The following is a 22,237-nucleotide window of genomic DNA, read 5'->3' as shown; positions in this document are numbered from 1 at the left end:
GGCAGTGGGGAGATGCTGATGAACACCAGGGGCACGGTCTTTGCCCTCAGGAAGCTTCCAGCCAGGGAGGGAGACAGACATTGATCAAACCAAGAGACAGAGAGAGGTATGTATCCACATTTGCAAAGGACACAGTGCTGCTGGCTTCCCTAGTGAGAGGCCAGGGAAGGCCTCTTGAGGAAGCGGGATGGAGAGCTCAGGGCTGAGTAGGACTTCACTAAGTGAATGAGGAGGGAAGGGTGTCTCTGACAGAGAGAACAGCACGTGCAGAGGCCGGGTGGGACAGAGAAGCACCACATCCCCCGACCTGGAAGAAGGGCAGCGCAGGTGGGGCCCAGAGAGTGAGGGTTTGGTGCTGAGAGCTGGGGCTGGGAGAAAGGAGGGGGCTGTGTTGGGATCACATCCTGAGACTGATTCTGGGAAGATGGCGTAGGCACGTTTTTCCCTCATCCTCCCACCAAGAACTGCTAAAAGCCCTGGACATTATGTACAAAATAAATGTAAGAAGACTGAAAGACGAAGAGAAGAAGGTAGGTCAACTGGGGGCCTTGGGACCAGAAGGACACAGTGGTGAGTCCCTGGAGTTTTCTTTTTCTTTTCTTTTTTTTTTTTTTTGAGATGGAGTCTCACTCTTGTTGCCCAGGCTGGAGTGCAATGGCGTGACCTTGGCTCACTGCAACCTCTACCTCCCAGGTTCAAGTGATTTCCCTGCCTCAGCCTCCCGAGTAGATGGGATTACAGGTGCCCGCCACCAAGCCTGGCTAATTTTTGTATTTTTAGTAGAGACAAGTTTTCACCATGTTGGCCAGGATGGTCTTGAACCCCTGACCTCAAGTGATCTGCCTGCCTCGGCCTCCCAAAGTGCTGGGATTACAGGCGTGAGCCACCGCACCTGGCCTTGCGTCCTTATCTTTAGAGTAACAGGAAGATACTGAAGCATTTCAGGTATATACCCGTGTATGTGTGTGTGTGTGAGAGAGAGAGAGAGAGAGAGAGACAGACAGAGAGGATCAGATTGAGATTTGGTCTTGCGAGAGTCATTCTGACTGTCTGCCATGGGGACTGTATAAGAGAAGCAATTGGGGCTGAGAAGGTGGGGAAGATAATTGGGGCCAAGTCTACAAGACTCGAGGACGGGCTGGCTGTGAGAGATGAGGGAAGAGGGGAAGGACAAAAGGGGCAGGCAGTGGTAGCGATGGGGGCGACCGCCAATCCCCAGGTTTGCACAACAGGGCATGGGACTCCAGAGAAGGACCGGGTTGCGGGAGAGACCACAGGGACTTTGTGGCACTTTTCTCCTCCATGGACACAGGGCTGCCTCTGAGCCCGTCTCCCCGGCTCCGTGCACTCTGCAGCTGCGGCACCCACTTTGTGCTGTGCTCCAAAGCCCACCCACTCCTCATGCCTCCCTTCTGGAAGATGGTCCCAGTGCCACCCAGACAGTTTCTGTGGCCCGTACCCCTTCTCTGGTTACGAGCAGCCCCGACACCTTGTACTATCAGAGAAGTCGAAGTCGGAGAGGTAAGAAACTTGTCTGAGGTCACATGGTAAGTTGGGAAAGAAACCCAAGTTTCTCAAGGCTTGAGCCCGGAGCCGGATCTCTCAGCACCTCTAACTCCCAATGCCCTGAACCTGAAAGGGTGAATTGACCCCAGTCTTCCAGGGAACTCCCAGGACAGAGACTTGAGGTTTCCTTCTTGTTTAGGGGGCGTCAGATAACTGCTGCCTTGAGCCTCAAACCAAACCAAGACCTCCTCCAGCCAGGTCTATGCCAGGGGACAGCAGGGTCTCTCTGTACCTGGAACACAAGATGGGGGAAGGCAGCAGAAGGGCTGGGTGCTGGGTACATCCCTGGCCCATCGCCAAAGGAGACACGATCCGTCCAACAGGCTCCGGGAAGCAGGAGGTCGGAAGTCAGTAGGGCACTGGGGTAGGCGGAAGGTGCAGCAGCAACGGCACAGATCTCTGTCCTGGGCCGAGGGTGGGGACACTGACCTGGGAACTTGACAATCATCCCTGCTGGGCAGACAGAATGGAAGAAGCAGCGGGCACAGGAGTTGACGACAGACACGGCACAGAACATGCCAGGCTGACATTCGCAGACACGGGAGGAGTTCCATGCACACGGCATCTTCTCCACGAGGTCGTCTAAAAGGACACAGACAGGGGTCACAGAGGGGAACAGAAGAAAGGTATCTCTCCAGAGAGCTCTCGAGATGAGGGAGAGAGAGCAGGCAGCCTCTCTCCACAGGCAGCCACAGGGCAGCCTCCACCTCCCAGCTCACCCCCCTGGTGACCACTAAAATTGGATTAAAAATCAAAATAAATTAATGTACCAACTTTTTTAAATACAAAAAAGAAAAAAGGCATGGAGGAAACTTAGATGCACATCGCTAAATGAAAGACACCAGTCCGAAAAGGCTACACACTGACTCCAACTACATGACACTTCTGGAAAAGACAAAACCATCGAGACAGTAAAAAGACCAGCAGCTGCCGGAGGTTCAGGGGGAGGGAGAGATGAAGCGATGAGCTCAGGACACATTTGGGGCAGTGAAAATATTCCGGATGCCACTGTGATGGTGGGCACGTGTCATCATCCGTTTTTCTAAAGCCCTAGAATGGGCAACACCAAGAGTGAACCCTGATGTAAACTACGGACATTGTTAGTAATAATAACGCATCGTTAGTAAGAATAACGCATCATTATCAGGTCACCCATGCTAACAACTGTGCAACACTAATGCAAGGTGTTCACGACAGGGGAGGCCGGGTGCAGTGGCTCACGCCTTTCATCCCAGCACTTTGGGAGGCCGAGGCAGGAGGACCGTTTGCCCTCAGGAATTCCAGACCAGCCTGGGCAACATGGCGAAATCCTGTCTCTACCAAAAAAAAAAAATACAAAAATTTGCCAGGCATGGTAGCACATGCCTGTAGTCCCAGCTACTTGGGAGGCTGAGGCGGGAGGATCGCTTGAAGCCAGGAGGTTGAGGCTGTAGAGAGCTGTGATTGCACCACTGCACTCCAGCCTGGGCAACAGAGTGATCCCCTGTTTCAAACAAAAAATAGGGGAAACTGTGGGAGACTGGGAAGGGGATAGAAGGTATATGGGAACTCTGTATTTTCTGTTCAATTTTCTTGTAAATCTAAAATTGCTCCAAGAAATCATTTATTAATTTTTTTTTTTTTTTTTTTTTAAGACAGAGTCTCACTCTGTCACCCAGGCTGGAGCACAGTGGTGCTATCTTAGCTCACTGCAGCCTCCACCTCCCGGGTTCAAGCAATTCTCCTGCCTAAACCTCCTGGGCTGGGATTACAGGGGCGTACCACCATGCCCAGCTAATTTTTTGGCATTTTTAGTAGAGACAGGGTTTCCACCACATTGGCCAGGATGGTTTCAAACTCCTGACCTCAGGTGATCTACCTGCCTCAGCCTCTCAAAGTGCTGGGATTACAGGCATGAGCCACTGCGCCCAGCCAGAAATAGTTTATTAATTTTTTTTAAAGGACAAAGGATTGGAATAGACATTTCTCTAAAGAAGATACATAGCTGGCCAATAAACACATGAAAAATGTACAACTGTTAGCCTTTAGGGAAATGCAAGTCAAAATCACAGTGAGATACCACTTCATACCCACTACAATGACTAGAATCAAAAAGACAGATAATAACAAGTGCAGGCAGAAAAAGCAGGAAATCACAGGTTGGTTAACAGACATAAAAAGTACAGCTTGGCCGGGAGTGGTGGCTCACACTTGTAATCCCAGCACTTTGGGAGGTGGGCAGATCACCTGAGGTCAGGAGTTTGAGACCAGCCCGGCCAACATAGTGAACCCCTGTCTCTACTGAAAATACAAAAATTAGCCAGGTGTGGTGGCGGGCACCTGTTATCCCAGCTACTCGGGAGGCTGAGACAGGAGAATGACTTGAACCCAGGAGGTGGAGGTTGCAGTGAGTTGAGATTGCCCCGCTTCACTCCAGCCTGGGTGAAAGAGCGAGACTCCGTCTCAAAAAAAAAGACAAAAACAAACAAACAAAAAACAACAACAACAAAATAGCACTAGTAAAACTAATAATTAATGTGTAACAGGCCTGGAGACCAAGAAGGGGCAACTTTGGCAGATCAGAAATGAAGACAACTCCCCGAAATATGGAAGGCAGAGGACACAGATCAGAGCAAAGGAGACCACAGCCCAGAATACAGCCAAGAGGGACTCGCTGAAGAAGAGGGAAAGGCTCTGGGTAGCTCCTCATCGACTCATGCCACACAGCAGAGGCCACGCGTCTCCCTGAAAAGAGACTACTGCAGCCCCACCCGAGCCCTACGGCCCTCGGAGGTGGGTGTCAGAGGCTCCATTTGCAGACCGCCCGCATCATGAGATATGATGTGCACAGAACTAGAAGTCACCAAACATCAGAGGAAAACCAGCACCAAGGAAGAGGAGCTCTGAATGCAAAGAGAACTAACACTCAAGGAGGCAGAAAAGAGGGAAAACAGAACAAAACATTAGAAATGATATATTCACACACGGCAGAGCAACACTTCAGTCAACGATGGATGGCGTACATGATGATGGTCCCATAAGATCATAATGGACGCCGGGCACAATGGCTCACACCTGTAATCCCAGCACTTTGGGAGGCTGGGGAGGGCAGATAACCTGAAGTCAGGAGTTCAAGACCAGCCTGGCCAACATGGTGAAACCCCGCCTCTACTAAAAATACAAAAGTTAGCCAGGCGTGGTGGTACATGCCTGTAATCCCAGCTACTTGAGAGGCTGAGACAGGAGAATCGCCTGAACCCAGGTTGCAGTGAGCCGAGATTGCACCACTGCACTGTAGCCTGGGCAACAGAGCGAGACTCCATCTCAAAAAAAAAGAGATTATAATGGAGCTGAAAATTTCTTATTGCCTAGTGATGTCATAGCCACAGCAAGGTCGCAGCACATGTTTTACTCCCGTGTTTGTGGAGAAGTTGGTGTGAACAAACCTACTGTGCTGCCAGTTGTATAAAAGTGCTGCATAGCACATGCAATTATGGATAGTACGTAGTACTTGATAATGATAATAAAAAGCTATATTGCTGGTTTATGCACTTATAGTACTATACTTTTTATCACTTTTTTTTTTTTGAAACAGGGTCTTGCTGTGTTGCCCAGGCTGGAGTGCAGAGCCATGATCACAGGTCACTGCAGCCTCAACCTCCTGGGCTCAAGCAATCCTCCCACCTCAGCCTCCTGAGTAGTTGGGACTACAGGTGCATGCCACCACACCCAGCTAATTTATTTTATTTTTGTACAGATGGGGGTCTCACTGTGTTGCCCAGGCGAGTCTCAAACTCCTGACTTCAAGCGATCCTCCTAGCCTGGCCTCCCGAAGTGCTGAGACTGCAGGCATGAGCCACCAAGCCTGGCCTTATCATTATTTTAGATAATCCCTGAAGCCCCTCCCAGCTCTACCTCTAACGCCCAAAATGTGTCAGTCCAATTCTTGTACTCCCACTTATTTTAAAAAAAAAAAGTGAACTGTAATACAGCCTCAGGTAGGTCCTCCTGCAGATCTCCAGAAGAAGGCATTGTCACCACAGGAGATGGCACTCCATGCATGTTACCGCCCCTGAAGACCTTCCAATGAGACAAGATTCATTTCCTTTTTTCTTTTCCTTTCTTTTCTTTTTTTTTGAGACAGAGTCTCGTTCTGTCACCCAGGCTGGAGTGCAGTGGCGCAATCTCGGCTCATTGCAACCTCCGCCTCCCAGGTTCAAGCGATTCTCCTGCCTCAGCCTCCTGAATAGTTGGGATTACAGACACATGCCAACATACCCAGCTAATTTTTATATTTTTAGTAGAAATGGGGTTTCACCATGTTGACCAGGCTGGTCTTGAACTCCTGACCTCAAGTGATCTGCCCACCTCGGCCTCCCAAAGTGCTGGGATTACAGGTGTAAGCCACCGCGCCCTACCAATGGGACAAGATTCAGAGGAGGAAGACAGTGATTCCGATGATCCTGACTCACGTAGGCCTCGGATAATGTAAGTGTTTGTGTCTCAGCATATAACTTAAAAATGTTAAAAAAATAAAATTTTAAAATATAAAAAAGTGTATTGAATAAGGCTATAAAGAAAATATTTTTGTACAGCTGTACAATGTGTTTGCGCTTTAAGCTAAGTGTTATTAGAAAAGAGCCAAAGTTTATAAAGTGAAAAAGTTGTTTAACATATTATTGAAGAAAGAAAAATATGTCTTATAAATGTGGTGTAGCGTAAGTGTACGGCATTGATAAAGTCCACAGCAGTGTATAGTAATGCCCTAGGCCTTCACACTCACCCACCACTTACTCATTGACTCACCCAGAGCAACTTTGTGTCCTGCAAGTTCCATTCATGGTAAGTGCCCCGTATAAATGTGCCATTTTTTATATTTCATGCCTTTTTTTTTTTTAAGATGGTGCCTCGCTCTGTCACCCAGGCTGGAGTGCAGTGGTACAATCTCGATGCACTCCAACCTCTGCCTCCCAGGTTCAAGCGATTCTCCTGCTTCAGCCTCCCGAGTAGCTGGGATTACAGGCACGTACCACCACACCTGGCTAATTTTTGTATTTGTAGTAGAGATGGGGTTCTGCCATGTTGGCCAGGCTGGTCTCAAACTCCTGACCTCAGGTGATCCACCCGCCTCAGCCTCCCAAAGTGCTGGGATTACAGGTGTGAGCCACTGCGCCCGGCCTATATCGTATTTTTACTGCACCTTTTCTATGTTTAGATATGTTTAGTTACACAGATACTTACCATTGTGTCACAGTTGCCTACAGTATTCAGGACAGTCGTGTGCTGTGCAGATTTGTAGCTTAGGAGCAAAAGGATCTGCCATAGAGCCTAGGTGTGCAGTAGGCTACATCAGGTAGGTGTGTGTAAGTACGCTACTCTAGGATGTTTGCATAATGACAGAATTGCCTAATGACACATTTGTCAGAATGTATTCCTGTCATTAAGCAATACATGACTATAATTTACATCCTCAGAGACACACACAAAAATTGTAAGTTGGGTGCAGCGGTATGCACCTGCAGCCCCAGCTACTCGGGAGGCCGAGGCAGGAGGAACACTCGAGCCCTGGAGTTTAAGGCCAGCCTGGACAACAAAGTGAGACCCTGTCTTAAAATGTAAAGAAAGAAATTGGGCCGGGCGCCGTGGCTCACACCTGTAATCCCAACATTTTGGAAGGCTGAGGCGGGTGGATCACTTGAGGTCAGGAGTTTGAGACCAGCCCGGGCAACATGATGAAACCCCATCTCTACTAAAAATACAAAAATTAGCCGGACGTGGTGGCACATCCCTGTAATCTCAGCTACTCAGGAGGCTGAGGCAGGAGAATCGCTTGAACCCAGGAGGTGGAGGTTGTAGTGAGCCGAGATCGCACCACTGCGCTCCAGCCTGGGTGACAGAGTCAGACTCTGTCTCAAAAGGGAAAAAAAGAGAACAAAAAGATAGGCAACAGACAAGCATCCTCAAACACGAAATAACTCAGAGAATATCGAGCCCTTCTTGAAAAATCCACCTGACAGTGTAATCCAATCACTCAAATGATGAATCGAAGTGAAAAACTCAGGAATGGAGAAACTGTGCCAAATAAACTCGTCATGAATAATAAAAAATTTTCAGGCTAACATGCCAAGGGGCTTATGGTTGCAGATGAGAATATAAACATTATAGATTACGACAAAGTAAAAATTGTGTAAGCAATAAAAGTCAGGAAGAGGATGAGGAGGTGGGGAAAAATAATGACTCTGTTCTTTGTTACAGGGAGTCAATCTATTCTCTACTGTCCAAAACTCGAAATAAGCAGATTGTACCTTTACCGCAAGAGATAGTAGTTTCTGAAATGATTATTAACCACTTACTGATTTTCATAACCTCCTTTCTTAATTTTAGAGGGTTTTTTTTAAAGGAACTGCAATATCTTTTGCTGAAAATACATTAATCTGACTGAGGTCTGGCATTCTTCTGTTTCACTTCGGTTTCTTTTTCTGATACTTTTGATTAAACTTAAATATTATCATTTTAATGTCATAAATAAGATGTTGCCATTCTCTTAAAATTCCTTCTTTGTATGTGTGTACAGCCTGTCTGGTTACTAACCTACCTATCTTTATACAGAGAGGTAGAGAGGCATGTCAACCATCTAACGATAATAGTAGTTGTCTATAGATGGAGGGCTGGGGAAGGCAATGTTTGTTTTCTTCTTTACACTCTTTGTATTGCTTGGATTTTAAATAATAAATGTTTATAATTTTCATTTCATAAAATGCAGTCATTAATTTTAGAAATTCAAAGATATATCAGATAAATGTTAATGTAAAGAAAGAAGAAATGTCAGTATTATTATTACTTTTCTTTCTTTTTAACCTTTGCTACTTCTTCCAGGAAGGAATAGCAATATTACTGTCAAATAAATGTTAAATTAAGGGAAAAGGCATTACAAGGAATGGAGAGGTATATTCATGTGGCTAAAAAGCCCAACCCACCAAAAACACATAATATTCATGAACATTTATGTACCTAATAGCATAGCTTTGACATATATGAAGCAAAAATAGAAAGAACACAATGAAAATCTAATAGATGAACAAGTATACTGGGAGATAAGATTTTAACACATCTCTCTCAGAAATAAAGGTGATAAAAGTAAATACGGGTACATATTATTTAAATAACAATTAACCAGCTTAACTTAATAGATATATAGAGAACTTTATATGCAACAAACAGAATACACATTTTAAAACACCCACACACTGAACACTCTGAAAATATGTGATCATTTATTATTAGACCACAAAAAGATCTCAACAAATTTCCTCCACCCTGCCCCCCAAAAAAATCCACACAAAAATAAACACTAGCTAGCACACAGACTGCATTCTCTAACCATAATAAGAAATTAACAATAAAAGGTCATATTGAAACAGTTTCCCTGGAAGTCCTGTGGTCTTAGGAAAAGAACACAGCTCTTGGTATCAGGCCACAACTCAAACTCCAGTTCTGCCACTTACCAGGGTTCTGTAACTTTGGAAAGGCCCTTAACCTCACTATCCTCAAATTCCTCATTGTAAAGCAAGGATAAGCAAGAAGTCCTCCCTAGGGCTGTGGTGAGGATTAAACTCAAAAAAATGTGAGTCTTCTCCTTCAGGGAACATGTTAAGCCTCTGTGAGAGTATGGATGCAAAAGGTCATGGCTGATATCAAATCACAAATGCAGAGAGGTAAACTGAGGTACCAGGAGGACAATTCAGAGAACAGACATCAAATCATGATGCTCTCCACCTTCTAGATTCTTCACCTCTCCTCTGATGACCCCTCATGCTCCCTAAAAGGAGGCCCTGGAGAGAGAACAAGGGCCCTTACCTCGAGAACAACTCACGCAGGCTGTACAGCGGCCGGCCTCATCCAGGTAGTAGTCAGGTTCACACTGCTTCCTGCAGTCAGCAGGCCTCTGTGGGCACTGCTGTGTCGGGAACAGCCCTTGGAAAAGAAACAGAGAAGCTCCAAGCCAGGCGGACTTAGCAAAGGTCTTACAGCCCAATGCCCCACACCTCTCATCCCTGAAGCCCCTCCCAGCTCCACCTCCAACCCGCGAAATGTGTCAGTCCAATTCTTGTGTTATGGATGGAAGCCCTGACACCCAGGAGGGGCAACTCTAGCCTAAGGGCCCCTAGCAGGCAAGGAAAAGCAACATAGTTATAGAGAGCTGGGCCTGGGATTCTACGGCTGCCATTTGCCAATTGCATGATAATGATCTTGTCAGCACTATTTTGTGTGTGTGTGTGTGTGTGTGTGTGTGTGGATACATAGTAAGTGTATATATTTAGCACTATTAAGTTAGTAATAGGACCTACCTCCTAGTGTTCTTGGAAGGACTGAATGGACTGCTAAGATAAATATGTATAAAGTACTACAGCAGTCCCTGGCGCCCAGCAAGCCCTATATGAGCACTGGTTGTCATTCTCTGCAGGGGTCTTATCTCACTGCAGGAATTAGCGGAGTCGTAACTTTAGACCATGAAAGTCTAGACCAAGCTTGTCCAACCCAGGACGGGCCGCATTCAACCCAGGACAGTTTTGAATGAGGCCCAACGCAAACTCATCAACTTTCTTAAAACTTTATGAGAGATTTTTTTTTTTTTTTTGCTCATCAGTTATGAGCTAAAACACTATCCTTAGTGTTAGACTAAATTCACTTCTTCCAGTGTGGCCTAGGGAAGCCAACAGATTGGACACCCCTGTCACGAGGACCCTAATCCAGCGTGATTTAGAGATAAACAAGTCACCCAGCAATCGCTGCCTACCTTGCTTCCAGGATGAGCACATGACCCAAGCAGGCCAATCAGAATACTTCTTCTCATCAATAAGCTTGTCTGAAGATTGACACATGACCCAAGCAGGCCAATCAGAGTACTCCATGTTCCTCTCCACTGTGATTGGTTTAGTGTGGGCACATGACCCAGGCATGCCAGCCAATAAGCTGGATAAGAATCCAGTATCTACTGGATTCCTGGCTGAAAGGGCCGGGTAAGCCCAGAGCTGCCCAGGTCATCACTACCTAAGCGTGGGCATGGTGTGGGCAGGACTTGCCAAAGAAGGAGGTGACTCAGAAGCCAGCAGAAGCCAGAGTTGGAGAGAAATGGGCTCCTGAGGACATAATTCAAACATCTGAATGTAGGGGGTTCATGGACTTCTCTGTTATGGAGCCAATTATTTATCTTCTGTCTTATTTGAGCCCTTTTGCCAGTTACAATGAAAATAATCTAGACCAGGGGGTTCCCAATATTTCTTGTGCCCCTAATCATTCTAAGGAAGCCTGTAGACACTGCACAGAATCATGAATTCATAAATAGAATATGTAGGAATACAGAGGAATCCAACTATATTAGAATATGGTTATCAAAGCATTAAACAAAATAACATAAGATATAGTAACAGGCCGGGCACGGTGGCTCACGCCTGTAACCCCAGCACTTTGGGAGGTCGAGGCGGGTGGATCACATGAGGTCAGGAATTCAAGACCAGCCTGACCAAAGTGGTGAAACACCGTCTCCACTAAAAATACCAAAATTAGCCGAGTGTCGTGGCAGGCACCTGTAATCTCAGCTACTTGGGAGGCTGAGGCAGGAGAATCACTTGAACCTGGGAGGCGGAAGTTGCAATGAGCCGAGATCGCGCCATTGCACTCCAGCCTGGGCAACAGGAGCGAAACTCCATCTCAAAAAAAAAAAAAAAAAGACACAGTAACGTGATTCTTTGTCAACTCATTAAATAATAGGATAAAATAACTCCATAGTTTCAAAGCAGTGATGAGTCCAAACAACATTTCACAACATCTGCAGCCACTGTAATATAATATGAGAATACCTATGATTTCCGCTGATGACAAAGCTGTGTACTCCAATTACCACTATGCATTGTTGCCTTAATTCATAATGGGAGGAATTCATAAGGTAATTTTAGCTAGAAGCTAATTAAAATAATTGAATCCATTCAGGTTCATGATCACCGTGAAATCTACCTTTGAGAGTCCATGGACCCCAGGCTAAGCACCTCTGCCCTAGAACAACACACAAGAACCTCTCAAAAATACTAGCTTCAGACGGGGCGCGGTAGGTCAAACCTGTAATCCAGCACTTTGGGAGGCCGAGGTGCGTGGATCATTTGAGGTCATAAGTTCAAGACCAGCCTGGCCAACATGGCGAAACCCTGTATCTACTAAAAATTAGCCGGGCGTGGTGGTACATGCTTGTAATCCCAGTTACTCAGGAGGCTGAGGCAGGAGAATTGCTTGAAACTGGGAGGCAGAGGTTGCAGTGAGCCGAGATCATGTCACTGCACTCCAGCCTGGGCGATACAGTGTGACTCCGTCTCAAAAAAAAAAAAAAAACTAGCTTCATGGCTGTCGCTGTCTAACTCAGACACTTCAGTAGTTCCCCAGTAGTCTTTCCAAGAGGTAAATATGACCCCATCACTCCTTGCTGAAAACTTTCAAAGGCTTCTCATGGCTCCCAGGATGGGTCCTTACCATGGCCAGTGAGGTTCGGCTCACCTATGTCCCCCTTGTCCATTCATCTCTAGCCACACTGGCATCCCCTGTTCCTTAAAGGGGCCATGCTCCCTTCTGCCACCCCAGGGCCTTTGCACAAGCTGGTCCTCTGCCAGGAATACTCCTCTCCCCTAGTAACTCCCACTCAGCCTTCACATCATAATCAAAGCATCACTGTCTCAGAGCCTTGGTTGTGATTCCCAGTAAAATCAAAGACTCATTTCCTTGCCCTTCAACACCTAACTGTTGTAATCACACATTTATTTGTGAGCTCAGTCTTCACAATGTCTCATTCCCCATAAGAACGTCAGCTCCATCAGGTGCAGTGGCTCACGCCTGTAATCCCAGCACTTTGGAAGGCTGAGGCGGGCGAATCTTTTATTTTATTTTTATTTATTTATTTTTTTTTTGATACAGAGTCTTGCTCTGTTGCCCAGGCTGGAGTGCAGTGGCAGGATCTCAGCTCACAGCAACCTCCGCCTCCCACGTTCAAGAGATTCTCCTGCCTCAGCTGGGATTACAGGCAATCACCACCACACCCGGTTAATTGTATTTTTAGTAGAGATGGGGTTTCACCGTGTTAGCCAAGATGGTCTCCATCTCCTGACCTCACGATCCGCCCACCTTGACCTTCCACAGTGCTGGAATTACAGGTGTGAGCCACTGCACCTGGCTCAGGCGGATCATTTGAGGTCAGGAGTTTGAGACCAGCCTGGCCAACATGGTGAAACCTCGTCTCTACTGAAAATACAAAAATTAGCCAGGCGTGGTGGTGCACACCTGTAATCCCAGCTACTCGGGAGGCTGAGGCAGGAGAATCACTTGAACCCGGGAGGCAGAGGTTGCAGTGAGCAGAGATTGCACCACTGCACTTCAGCCTGGGCAACAAAGCAAGACCCTGTCTTGAAAAAAAAAGTCAGCTCCTTGAGGATGAGTCTTTCCATGTCCACTCACCGATGCCTCCCCTATCATAGGGCCTCACACATATTTCATTAAAACATGTTCTGTCAACCTAATTCATACGGCGTTCCCCAGCCTGCACTCCCAGGCCTCACACGGTGCCTCCACCTTCCCAGTCTGGCATTCTAGGACATTGCTCACTTCACACCCTCTCTACTGCAGCCAGTCTGGGCATCTTGATCTTTTCTCTGACATCCCTCAGACATCCTGAATGTTGATATGGATTAAACTGTGTCTCCCCACAAAAAAGATATTCTAGAGTCCTAACCCCCAGTACCTCAGAATGTGATTCTATTTGGAGATAGGGGCTTTAAAGAGGCAATCCAGTTAAAATGAAGTCGCTAGGGTGGGCCTAATCCAATCTGACTGGTGTTCTCATGAAGAGGGGAAATGTGGCCAGCGCGGTGGCTCACGCTTGTAATCCCAGCACTTTGGGCGGCTGAGGCGGACAGATTACCTGAGGTCAGGAGTTCAAGACCAGCCTGGCCAACGTAGTGAAACCCCATCTCTACTACAAATACAAAAATTAGCAGGGCATGGTGGCATGTCCCTGTAATCCCAGCTACTTGGGAGGCTGGGGCAGGAAAATCACTTGAACCTGGGAGGTGGAGGTTGCAGTGAGCTGAGATTACACCACTGCACTCCAGCCTGGGCAACAGAGGGAAACTCCATCTCAAAAAAAAAAGACAAAGAAAAGGGGAAATTTGGACATTGCCAGGCACAGTGCCTCGTGCCTGTAATCCCAACGCTTTAGGAGGCCGAAGTGGGAGGATCACTTGAGGCCAGGAGTTTGAGACTAGTCTGGGCAACATGGCAAGACCCCATCTACAACAATAGAAAATCAGCTAGGTGTGATGTGCACACTTGTACTCCTAGCTACTCAGAAAGGCTGAGGTGGGAAGATCACTTGAGCCCAGGAGTTAGAGGTTGCAGTGGGCTATGATCGTGCCATTGCACTCCAGCCTGGGTGACAGAGCAAAACCCTGTCTCTAAAACTATACAATACAGTACAGATGAAATAAAATACATAAGAAAAGGGGAAATTTGGACACACAGACAGACATGCACACAGGGAGAACGCCATGTGAAGACTGGAGTGATGCTGCCACAAACTAAGAAACTACTGGAAGTTGAGAGAGAAGCCAAGTCTTTCCCTAGAGCCTTGAGAGGGAGAATGGCCTTGCCAACATCCTGATCTAGAACTTCTGGCCTCCAGAAGTATGAGACAATACATCTCTGTTGTTTAAGCCAGGGGTCCCCACTCCCCAGCTGGGGACCAGTACCAGTCCATGGCCTGTTAGGAACGGGGCCACACAGCAGGAGGTGAGTGACAGTGAGCGAGCATTAGCTCCTGAGCTCCACCTCCTAACAGATCAGTGGCAGCATTAGCTTCTCATAGGAGCGCAAACCCTATCGTGAACCGCACACGCAGAGGATCTAGGTTGTGCGCTCCTCATGAGATTCTAATGCCTGATGATCTCAGATGGAACAGTTTCATCTCAAAACCATCCCTGACCCCACTTCGTGGAAAAATCGTCTTCCACGAAACCAGTCCCTGGTGCCAAAAAGGTTGGGGACCACTGGTTTAAGCCACTCAGCCTGTGGTACTTTGTTACGGCAGCCCCAGCAAACTAACACAAATGTTCTTCCTGCAGGCTAAGTGGCTTCTCCATCTCCACGTCCACCCACTGGGAACCCTTCACACCCAGCCAGATCAGGCTGAAATACCATCTTCTCATGGTACTTTTCTGATCATCTGACCCCACCCAGATCCTCTCTCTGGGTCCTTTTCAAGTCATCCTTTCAGAACACCCACAGCCTGCTCTGCCAGGGTGCGGCAGACCAGACCTACCAAGATGTACCACCCCAGGAGCAGCTCCAACAATGGTTAATGGGCATTGGCAAATAAATACCCCAGCTCCCTCAGCTCTCAGCTGTTCTGCACTGGCTCCCAGAGGCCCCCAGAGAGATTAAGCCCCAGTTGCCCACAGCAGTAACTATCTTTCTAACACAACTTTATAAGCTGCCTTCCCTTCCCTCGGCCACTTCCCTACTTCCAAATTGGTGTTTCCAGCCATCACTAACTGTACTCAGATCTTTGCCTCAAAGTCTGTGCATCAGTCTGCTCAGGCTGTCATAACAAACTACCACAGACAGGGTGACTTAAACAACAGAAATTCATAGTCAGTTTTTGAGGCCAGAAGTCCAAAATCAAGGTATGTGTAGGGCTAGTTTCTTCTCAGCTCTTTCTCTTTGACATATAGATGGACTGTGTTCCCCATGTCCTCCCACAGTCTTGTCTCTGTGTATATCTGTGTCCTAATTTCCTCTTATAAAGGCACCAGTCATATTGAATTTGGGCCTATCCTAGTGAACTTACTTTAACTCAATTGCCTTTTTTTTTTTTTTTTTTTTTGAGACGGAGTCTTGCTCTGTCGCCCAGGCTGAAGTGCAGTGGCTGGATCTCCGCTCACTGCAAGCTCCGCCTCCCAGGTTTATGCCATTCTCCTGCCTCAGCCTCCCGAGCAGCTGGGACTACAGGCGCCCACCACCTCGCCCGGCTAGTTTTTTGTATTTTTTAGTAGAGACGGGGTTTCACCGGGTTAACCAGGATGGTCTCGATCTCCTGACCTCGTGATCCGCCCGTCTCGGCCTCCCAAAGTGCTGGGATTACAGGCTTGAGCCACCGCGCCCGGCCTCAATTGCCTTTTTAAGGACCCTGTCTCCAAATAAGGTCACATTCTGAGATTCTGGGGTTAAGACTTCAACATAGGAATTGGTGGTGGGGGTGCACAATTCAGCCCATAACAGTCTACTTCTGGGGGAATTCAAACTATGGTACCCCCTTTTCTTACAGGCAGATAGAAAAGTCTCAAACTGGTATAATATTTGTCTTACTGAGATTGAGTTTATGAGGGCAAGATGATAGCTGCCCTGCCCGCCATGGTTGAATCTCTAGGGTCTAATAGAATGCAAATACACAGAACATATTGGGTGAATCAATGAATGAATGAGTGGGTGGATAGGTGGGTAAATGGATGAGTGGGTGGGTGGGTGGGTGGATGGGTGGATGGATAGATGAGTGGGTGGATGGGTGGGAAGATGGGTAGATGGGTGGATGAGTAGGTTGGTGGGTGGATGGATGGATGAATGAGTGGGTAGGTGAATGGATAAATGAGTAGGTGGATGAGTGGGTGGGTGGTTGGATGAGTGGGGAGTGGATGGATGAGTGGGTGAGTGGATGGATGAGTGGGTGAGTGGATAGATGAGTGGGTGGGTGGATGGATGAGTGGGTGACTGGATGGATGAGTGGTGAATGGATGGATGAGTGGTGAGTAGATGGATGAGTGCGTAGGTGGATGGATGGATGGATGGATGGATGAAGGGTGGATGGGTGGGTAGATGGGTGGATGGACAGATGAGTGAAAGAACAGTGGATGAGTGAGTAGATGGGTAGATGGGTAGATGGATGGGTGGATGGATGGGTGGATGGATGGATGGATGGATGGGGAAAGGTGGATGAGTGGGTAGATGGGTGGATAGATGGATGGGTTAGGGAAGAGTGGATGAGTGGGTGGATGGATGGATGGGTAGAAGGATGGGTGGATGGATGGATGGGGAAGGGTGGATGGGCAGATAGATGGGTGGATAGATGGATGTGTTAGGGAAGAGTAGATGAGTGGGTAGATGGGTGGATGGATAGATGAATGGATGGACAGATGGGTGGATGCAGACCAGTGGTTTAGGGGCTTTTCCTCACTGTAAGTTCCCATTCTTCCTCCTTTGAAACTATCTTAGCACAGATACCCTCTGGAGTATCAGATATCTATAAGCATGTCACCTCCTCTACTAGTGGGTTGCTCCCAGGAGGCAGGACCTTGTACTTCTCTCCCCCAAATAACCCTATGTCCAACAGAGCTCAATAAATGCTTGCTGCATTGGGCCAGTCCTAATTCCTTCTACTGCCTTCCATTTCCTCCTTCCCACCCCCACATACTTCTTCCTACACAAAAGAACCCTGGTGGATTTTTCAGGCTTAAATAAAGACAAGACTAGGATGTACCTGCGAGTGGGGTGGGCAGGAGAGAGAGGCTGGCCTGACTTCAGCAGAGGGAGGTGCCAGGGGGACAATAGAAGCTTGGCCCTGTGAGGCAGTGGCTGGCTGTCACAGAAGAGTATGCAGGGCAAGCCAGCCATAGTCATTCATTCACCTATTCTTTCAAAAATGGAGAATCTACTATGTGCCAAGCCCTGGGCTCAGGGCTGGGGATCCTGCAGGAAGACGATAGAGAAGTCATGATACATGGAAGGAGTGTTAGGAAAGTGGAACCATGGGAGGCACCAAGAGCCCAGAGCCAAGATCTTGAGCTGCCTTGGGGCCATCCCTCCATCCAACCATCATCCATCCAACAAATGTTTATTTCTCTTTTTTTTTTTCCTTTTGAGATAGAATCTCACTCTGTGGCCCAGGCTGGGGTCAGGGAGGGCCTACACTTAAGTGGAGCCTGAGGAATGCAGAGTGTGTCAAGCACACAGGGACAGTGGGGGGCCAAGAGCTGCTGTGAGGGGTCTCTGCTGGGACAGTGTCAGAGGGCACAGGGGAGCCCAGCACACTCCGCTGAAGCCCAAGATGAAGAGGGACTGGACAGGGGAGAGGGAGGCGGCAGGGGCAGCAGCTGTCACGCCAAGTGGGCGTGCCCATGCACGGAGCTGGGCTTTACCAAGGGCAGCGGAAGCTGGGGGAACCCACAAACCCCCTCCTCCTCCTCCTTCCTGTTCACAGCCTTTGGAGGAACCCTCAGCTCCTGGGACAAGATGGGATATACCTGCCATGCTCCCTACCTAACACTTGGCCTGGCCTCACATCCTCCCCCTGAACCTGGACAGGCCTCAAACATCTGCAGGGGAGACCCCTTCCTGTGGGGAGCAAGTCTGCACACAAAGGGAGAGTGGTCCAGGAAGATGGAGAACAGGAAGGGCTTTGTAGCCCCCTCATTAGCTCTTCACTTGTAAACTCTTTTGCCTCCCAAATTCGAGACCTTGGGGGTCAGTACCAACTACAGCTGAAGAGCTCAGGAGACTGCACTGGGTGGTCATGTTCACGGCCCGGCTAAGCCACTGATTCGCATGTGACCTTGGGCAAATCCCTGAACCCCTCGATGTCCAAGTTTCCTCTCTGGGTTTCTTATCAGGTTTGAAGAAACTAAGGTGGGTAAAAGGCCCAGCACAGTGGCCAGCACATAACGCACTCCATCAGTATGAATCATGGTCATTGTTATGAGTCAGTGAATGAGCTCTCTGTCACCAAGAATATGTAAGCAAAGGGCTGGGGACCTGCTCTCAGGAATGCTGGAGAGGGCATCACAGGCCTGGGTGCAAGGATGGATTCGATGACACCTCCACTTTTCAATCTCAAAGGTCTCTCAGCTTCCTTCCTCCACCAACCCGCCCACGTGCAAACCCAGCCACACAGCTGAGTGCTGTCTGCAGAGGGTGGGCAAAATGTCAAAAAATTTCCCCGAGAGATCAAAGAAGGGGTTTTTGTGGGTTTTTCGTTTTTCCTCTCTGGCTACCCGGAAGCACAAGGTCAATAAAACTCCAGTAAAATGCCCCACCCACCACACCAATGTGGAGTACTCAGCCCCAGCCAGCACTGGGCCTTGGAGAGGGGAAGTGGGGAGAAGGGAGCCCCCTCTTCCTAAGTCACAGCTTTTAAGTGGAGGAAGCCTGGGACCTGAGATGTCATTTTTCTCTCCACCCACTCCCCATCAAGGCCCTGTCAGGCTGGGGTCAAAGCAGCCAGAAGAGGATGAGAAGGAAGTGTCTTTCTCCTTGTGGCTGGGACTGTAGGTCCCATGAAAAGTCATAGAGCACTGCGGGCCACTCCATTCCAGAGGATAAAAACCACAGCAAGCAGGCCCTGGGAGAACTGAGTGGGAACCACCACCAAGCATCAGGCTAGCAAGGGAAGGCCTCATGGAGGAAGGGGTTCCAGAATTACAGCAGGTAGGGACTGTGGGGAGGGCATCCCAGATGGGGACAGGCATGTCCAAAGGCCCAGAAACTAGGCCTGGCACAGTGGCTCATGCCTGTAATCCCAGCACTTTGTGAGGCCGAGACGGGCAGACCACTGGAGGTCAAGAGTTGGAGACCAGTGTGGCCAACACGGTGAAACCCCATCTCTACTTAAAATACAAAAACTAGCTGGGTGTGGTGGCACATGCCTGTAATCCCAGCTACTTGGGAGGTTGAGGCAAGAGAATTGCTTGAACCTAGGAGGCAGAGGTTCCAGTGAGCTGAGATCGCACCACTGCACTCCAGCCTGGGCAACAGAGTGAGATTCTATCTCAAATAAAGATGTAAATAAGTGAAAAGGCCCAGAGACTTGAACACACGCAGCAGTTCCTGTAGAATGGCCAAGGGAGAAGAAGCCGGAAAGGTGAAAGATGACCCCATTATAAGAATGAGAAGCCAGGCGTGGTGGCTCAAGTCTGTAATCCCAGCACTTTGGGAGGCCAAGGCCGGTGGATCACCTGAGATCAGGAGTTTGAGACCAGCCTGACAACATAGAGAAACCCTGTCTCTTCTAAAAATATAAAATTAGTCAGTCATGGTGGCACATGTCTGTAATCCCAGCTTCTCGAGAGGCTGAGGCAGGAGAATCACTTGAGGCGGAGGTTGCAGTGAACCAAGATTGCACCACTGCACTCCAGCCTGGACTACAGAGAGAACTCTATCTCAAAAGAGAGAGAGAGAGAAATAAATGTTTGTTGGATGGATGATGGATGGATGGATGGATGGATGGATGGATGGATGGATGGATGGATGGATGATGGATGGATGGATGGATGGATGGAAGAGTAGATGAGAAAATAGCCAGGAGAGGGGGGTGTATGGATGAGGGGGTGAATGGGAAGCTAACTGGAGGGATATGGGAAGGGGATGGTGCTATGGACTGAACTGTGTCCCCTACAAAGTTCATATGTTAAATGTGTTGAAACCCTAACCCCCAGTGTGACTGTATTTGGAGAAAGGATTTTTAGGAGATAATGTTAAATGAAGTCATAAGGATGGGGCCCTAATCCAATGGGATTGGTGGCCTTAAATGAAGAGGGCGAGAAAGAGAAAGAGAGAGAGAGAGAGAGATCTTCCCACCATGAGAAGACTGTCATCTGCAAGCCAAGAAGACAGCCCTCAACAGAAACCAAACCCTGCAAAAACCTTGATCTTGGACCTTCAAGCCTCCAGAACTGTAAGAAATAAATGTCTATTGTTTAGGTCACCCAGGCTACAGTATTTTGTTGTGGCAGCCCCAGCAAACTAATACAGGTGGGTGGATGGATAGGGGCTGGATGGGAAGAAAAATGGAAAGGGGATGGAAGCGGGTGGGTTAGTGAGTGGTTAAAAAGATGGGTGGGTGGGGGGGTAGGTACATGGATGGATGGGTGGGTGAGGGGGACAGGTACTTGGATGCGTGAGTGGATGGCCGACCAGTGAAGCACTGAAGAAATCAGGGGACCCACCTGATAGATCATCCAAATCAACACTAAATCAAAAATAAAAGGAAGAAAGTCCAATAGCATCCAACCCACTGCTCTTGCCCGTACAATGACTACTTTGAATCACTGTTGAAAACACAAATCAGCCGGGCGTGGTGGCTCAAGCCTGTAATCCCAGCACTTTGGGAGGCCGAGACGGGCGGATCACGAGGTCAGGAGATCGAGACCATCCTGGCTAACACGGTGAAACCCCGTCTCTACTAAAAAACACACACACACAAAAAACTAGCCGGGCGAGGTAGCGGGCGCCTGTAGTCCCAGCTACTCGGGAGGCTGAGGCGGGAGAATGGTGGGAACCCGGGAGGCAGAGCTTGCAGTGAGCTGAGATCCGGCCACTGCACTCCAGCCTGGGCGACAGAGCGAGACTCCATCTCAAAAAAATAAAAAAGAAAAAATTTAAAAAAGAAAAAAAGAAAACACAAATCAAAATCAAATGCAAAAACATCAAATTCTTTCTAAGAATGTTTCCCTCTGTCCTTTGGTGGCCTGAGCATGAGGCTGATCTGAATCTCATGGGGAAGTTAAGAGGCCACAAGTCTAGGAACTGACCGACCCAGGTTCCCGCACAGCTCCAGTGGAATACCCCTGACTGCCATAGCCTGTCAGCACCCTCCAGACAGCACAGCTGGGAGGATTAGGTGATGGGTGGATGGACCCCTCCGCCCCCACCGTCGGAAGCCCTCCAGACGATGCCCGCCCACTTGCAATGGCCTGTTTTCCTCAAAACAAGACAATGAACCAGACACACACAGACTCCCTCCCACCCTTGCTGGCACAGCTAAAGGCTGATGTCCTCGTGACAATCTCTGTTCCTGGAGGTCAGAGACCACGAGGGCATGTCCTGCTCCACCCATCTAAGACCACTGGTTGTGCCTCGGGGCTTTTGATAATAACCACAGGGGCAGAAATGCCTCACGACCCTATGCCAGCTGCTTATCTCCTCGGGCCTAAGCATTAGCTGCAAAATGAAAAGAACAACACTCGCCCAGCTCCAGAAGCATTTCCTGGTAATGGACTAGAAGTCAATCACGGTGCTGGGGGTGGCCAAGCATTCCAGAAAGGGAGCTCTAGTCTGGGAGTCCGGTCTCAGAGAAATCTACTGTTCGAGTTGTCCCGGGATAAATGAGAGTTCTGAGCTGGAGCAGTCAAGAACTGCAAAGAGGCCAGGCACGGTGTCTCACGCCTGTAATCCCAACGCTTTGGGAGGCTGAGGCATGAGGACTGATTGAGCCCAGGAGTTCAAGAACAGCCTGTGCAATTAGCGAGACCTTGTCTTTATTTTAAATTAATATAAAAAAAAAAATTAGGCCCGGCGCAGTGGCTCACGCCTGTAATCCCAACACTTTGGGAGGCTGAGGCGAGTGGATCACCTGAGGTCAGGAGTTTGAGACCAGCCTGGCCAATATGGTGAAACTCTGTCTCTATTAAAAATACAAAATTAGCCAGGTGTGGTGGTGCACGCCTGTAATCCCAGCTACTTGGGAGCCTGAGTCAGGAGAATCGCTTGAACCTGGGAGGCGGAGGTTGCAGTGAACCGAGATTGCGCCGTTGCACTCCAGCCTGGGCAACAAAAGCAAAACTCTGAAAGAAAGAAAGGAAAGAAAGGGAAAAGGAAGGAAGGAAGGAAGGAA

General features: G+C 48.4%; 1 protein-coding gene across 2 annotated transcripts in view; it reads right to left on the bottom strand.

Annotated features, from left to right (window-relative positions):
- Positions 1-22,237, bottom strand: part of TNFRSF8 (tumor necrosis factor receptor superfamily, member 8) — an 82,751-nt gene that overhangs the window by 38,236 nt on the left and 22,278 nt on the right. For both annotated transcript variants that reach the window (XM_011962543.1, XM_011962544.1), the window contains 2 exons: positions 9,403-9,519; positions 1,996-2,148 (listed from right to left, as the gene is read on the bottom strand). In XM_011962543.1, coding sequence (XP_011817933.1) covers positions 1,996-2,148; positions 9,403-9,519 — 270 coding nt within the window. The remainder of the gene's footprint in view (positions 1-1,995; positions 2,149-9,402; positions 9,520-22,237) is intronic.

The sequence above is a fragment of the Colobus angolensis genome, unplaced genomic scaffold (genome assembly GCF_000951035.1).
Source record: "Colobus angolensis palliatus isolate OR3802 unplaced genomic scaffold, Cang.pa_1.0 Scaffold596, whole genome shotgun sequence".
NCBI classification, from domain to species: domain Eukaryota; kingdom Metazoa; phylum Chordata; class Mammalia; order Primates; family Cercopithecidae; genus Colobus; species Colobus angolensis.
This window is presented reverse-complemented; position numbering and strand designations above follow the sequence as displayed.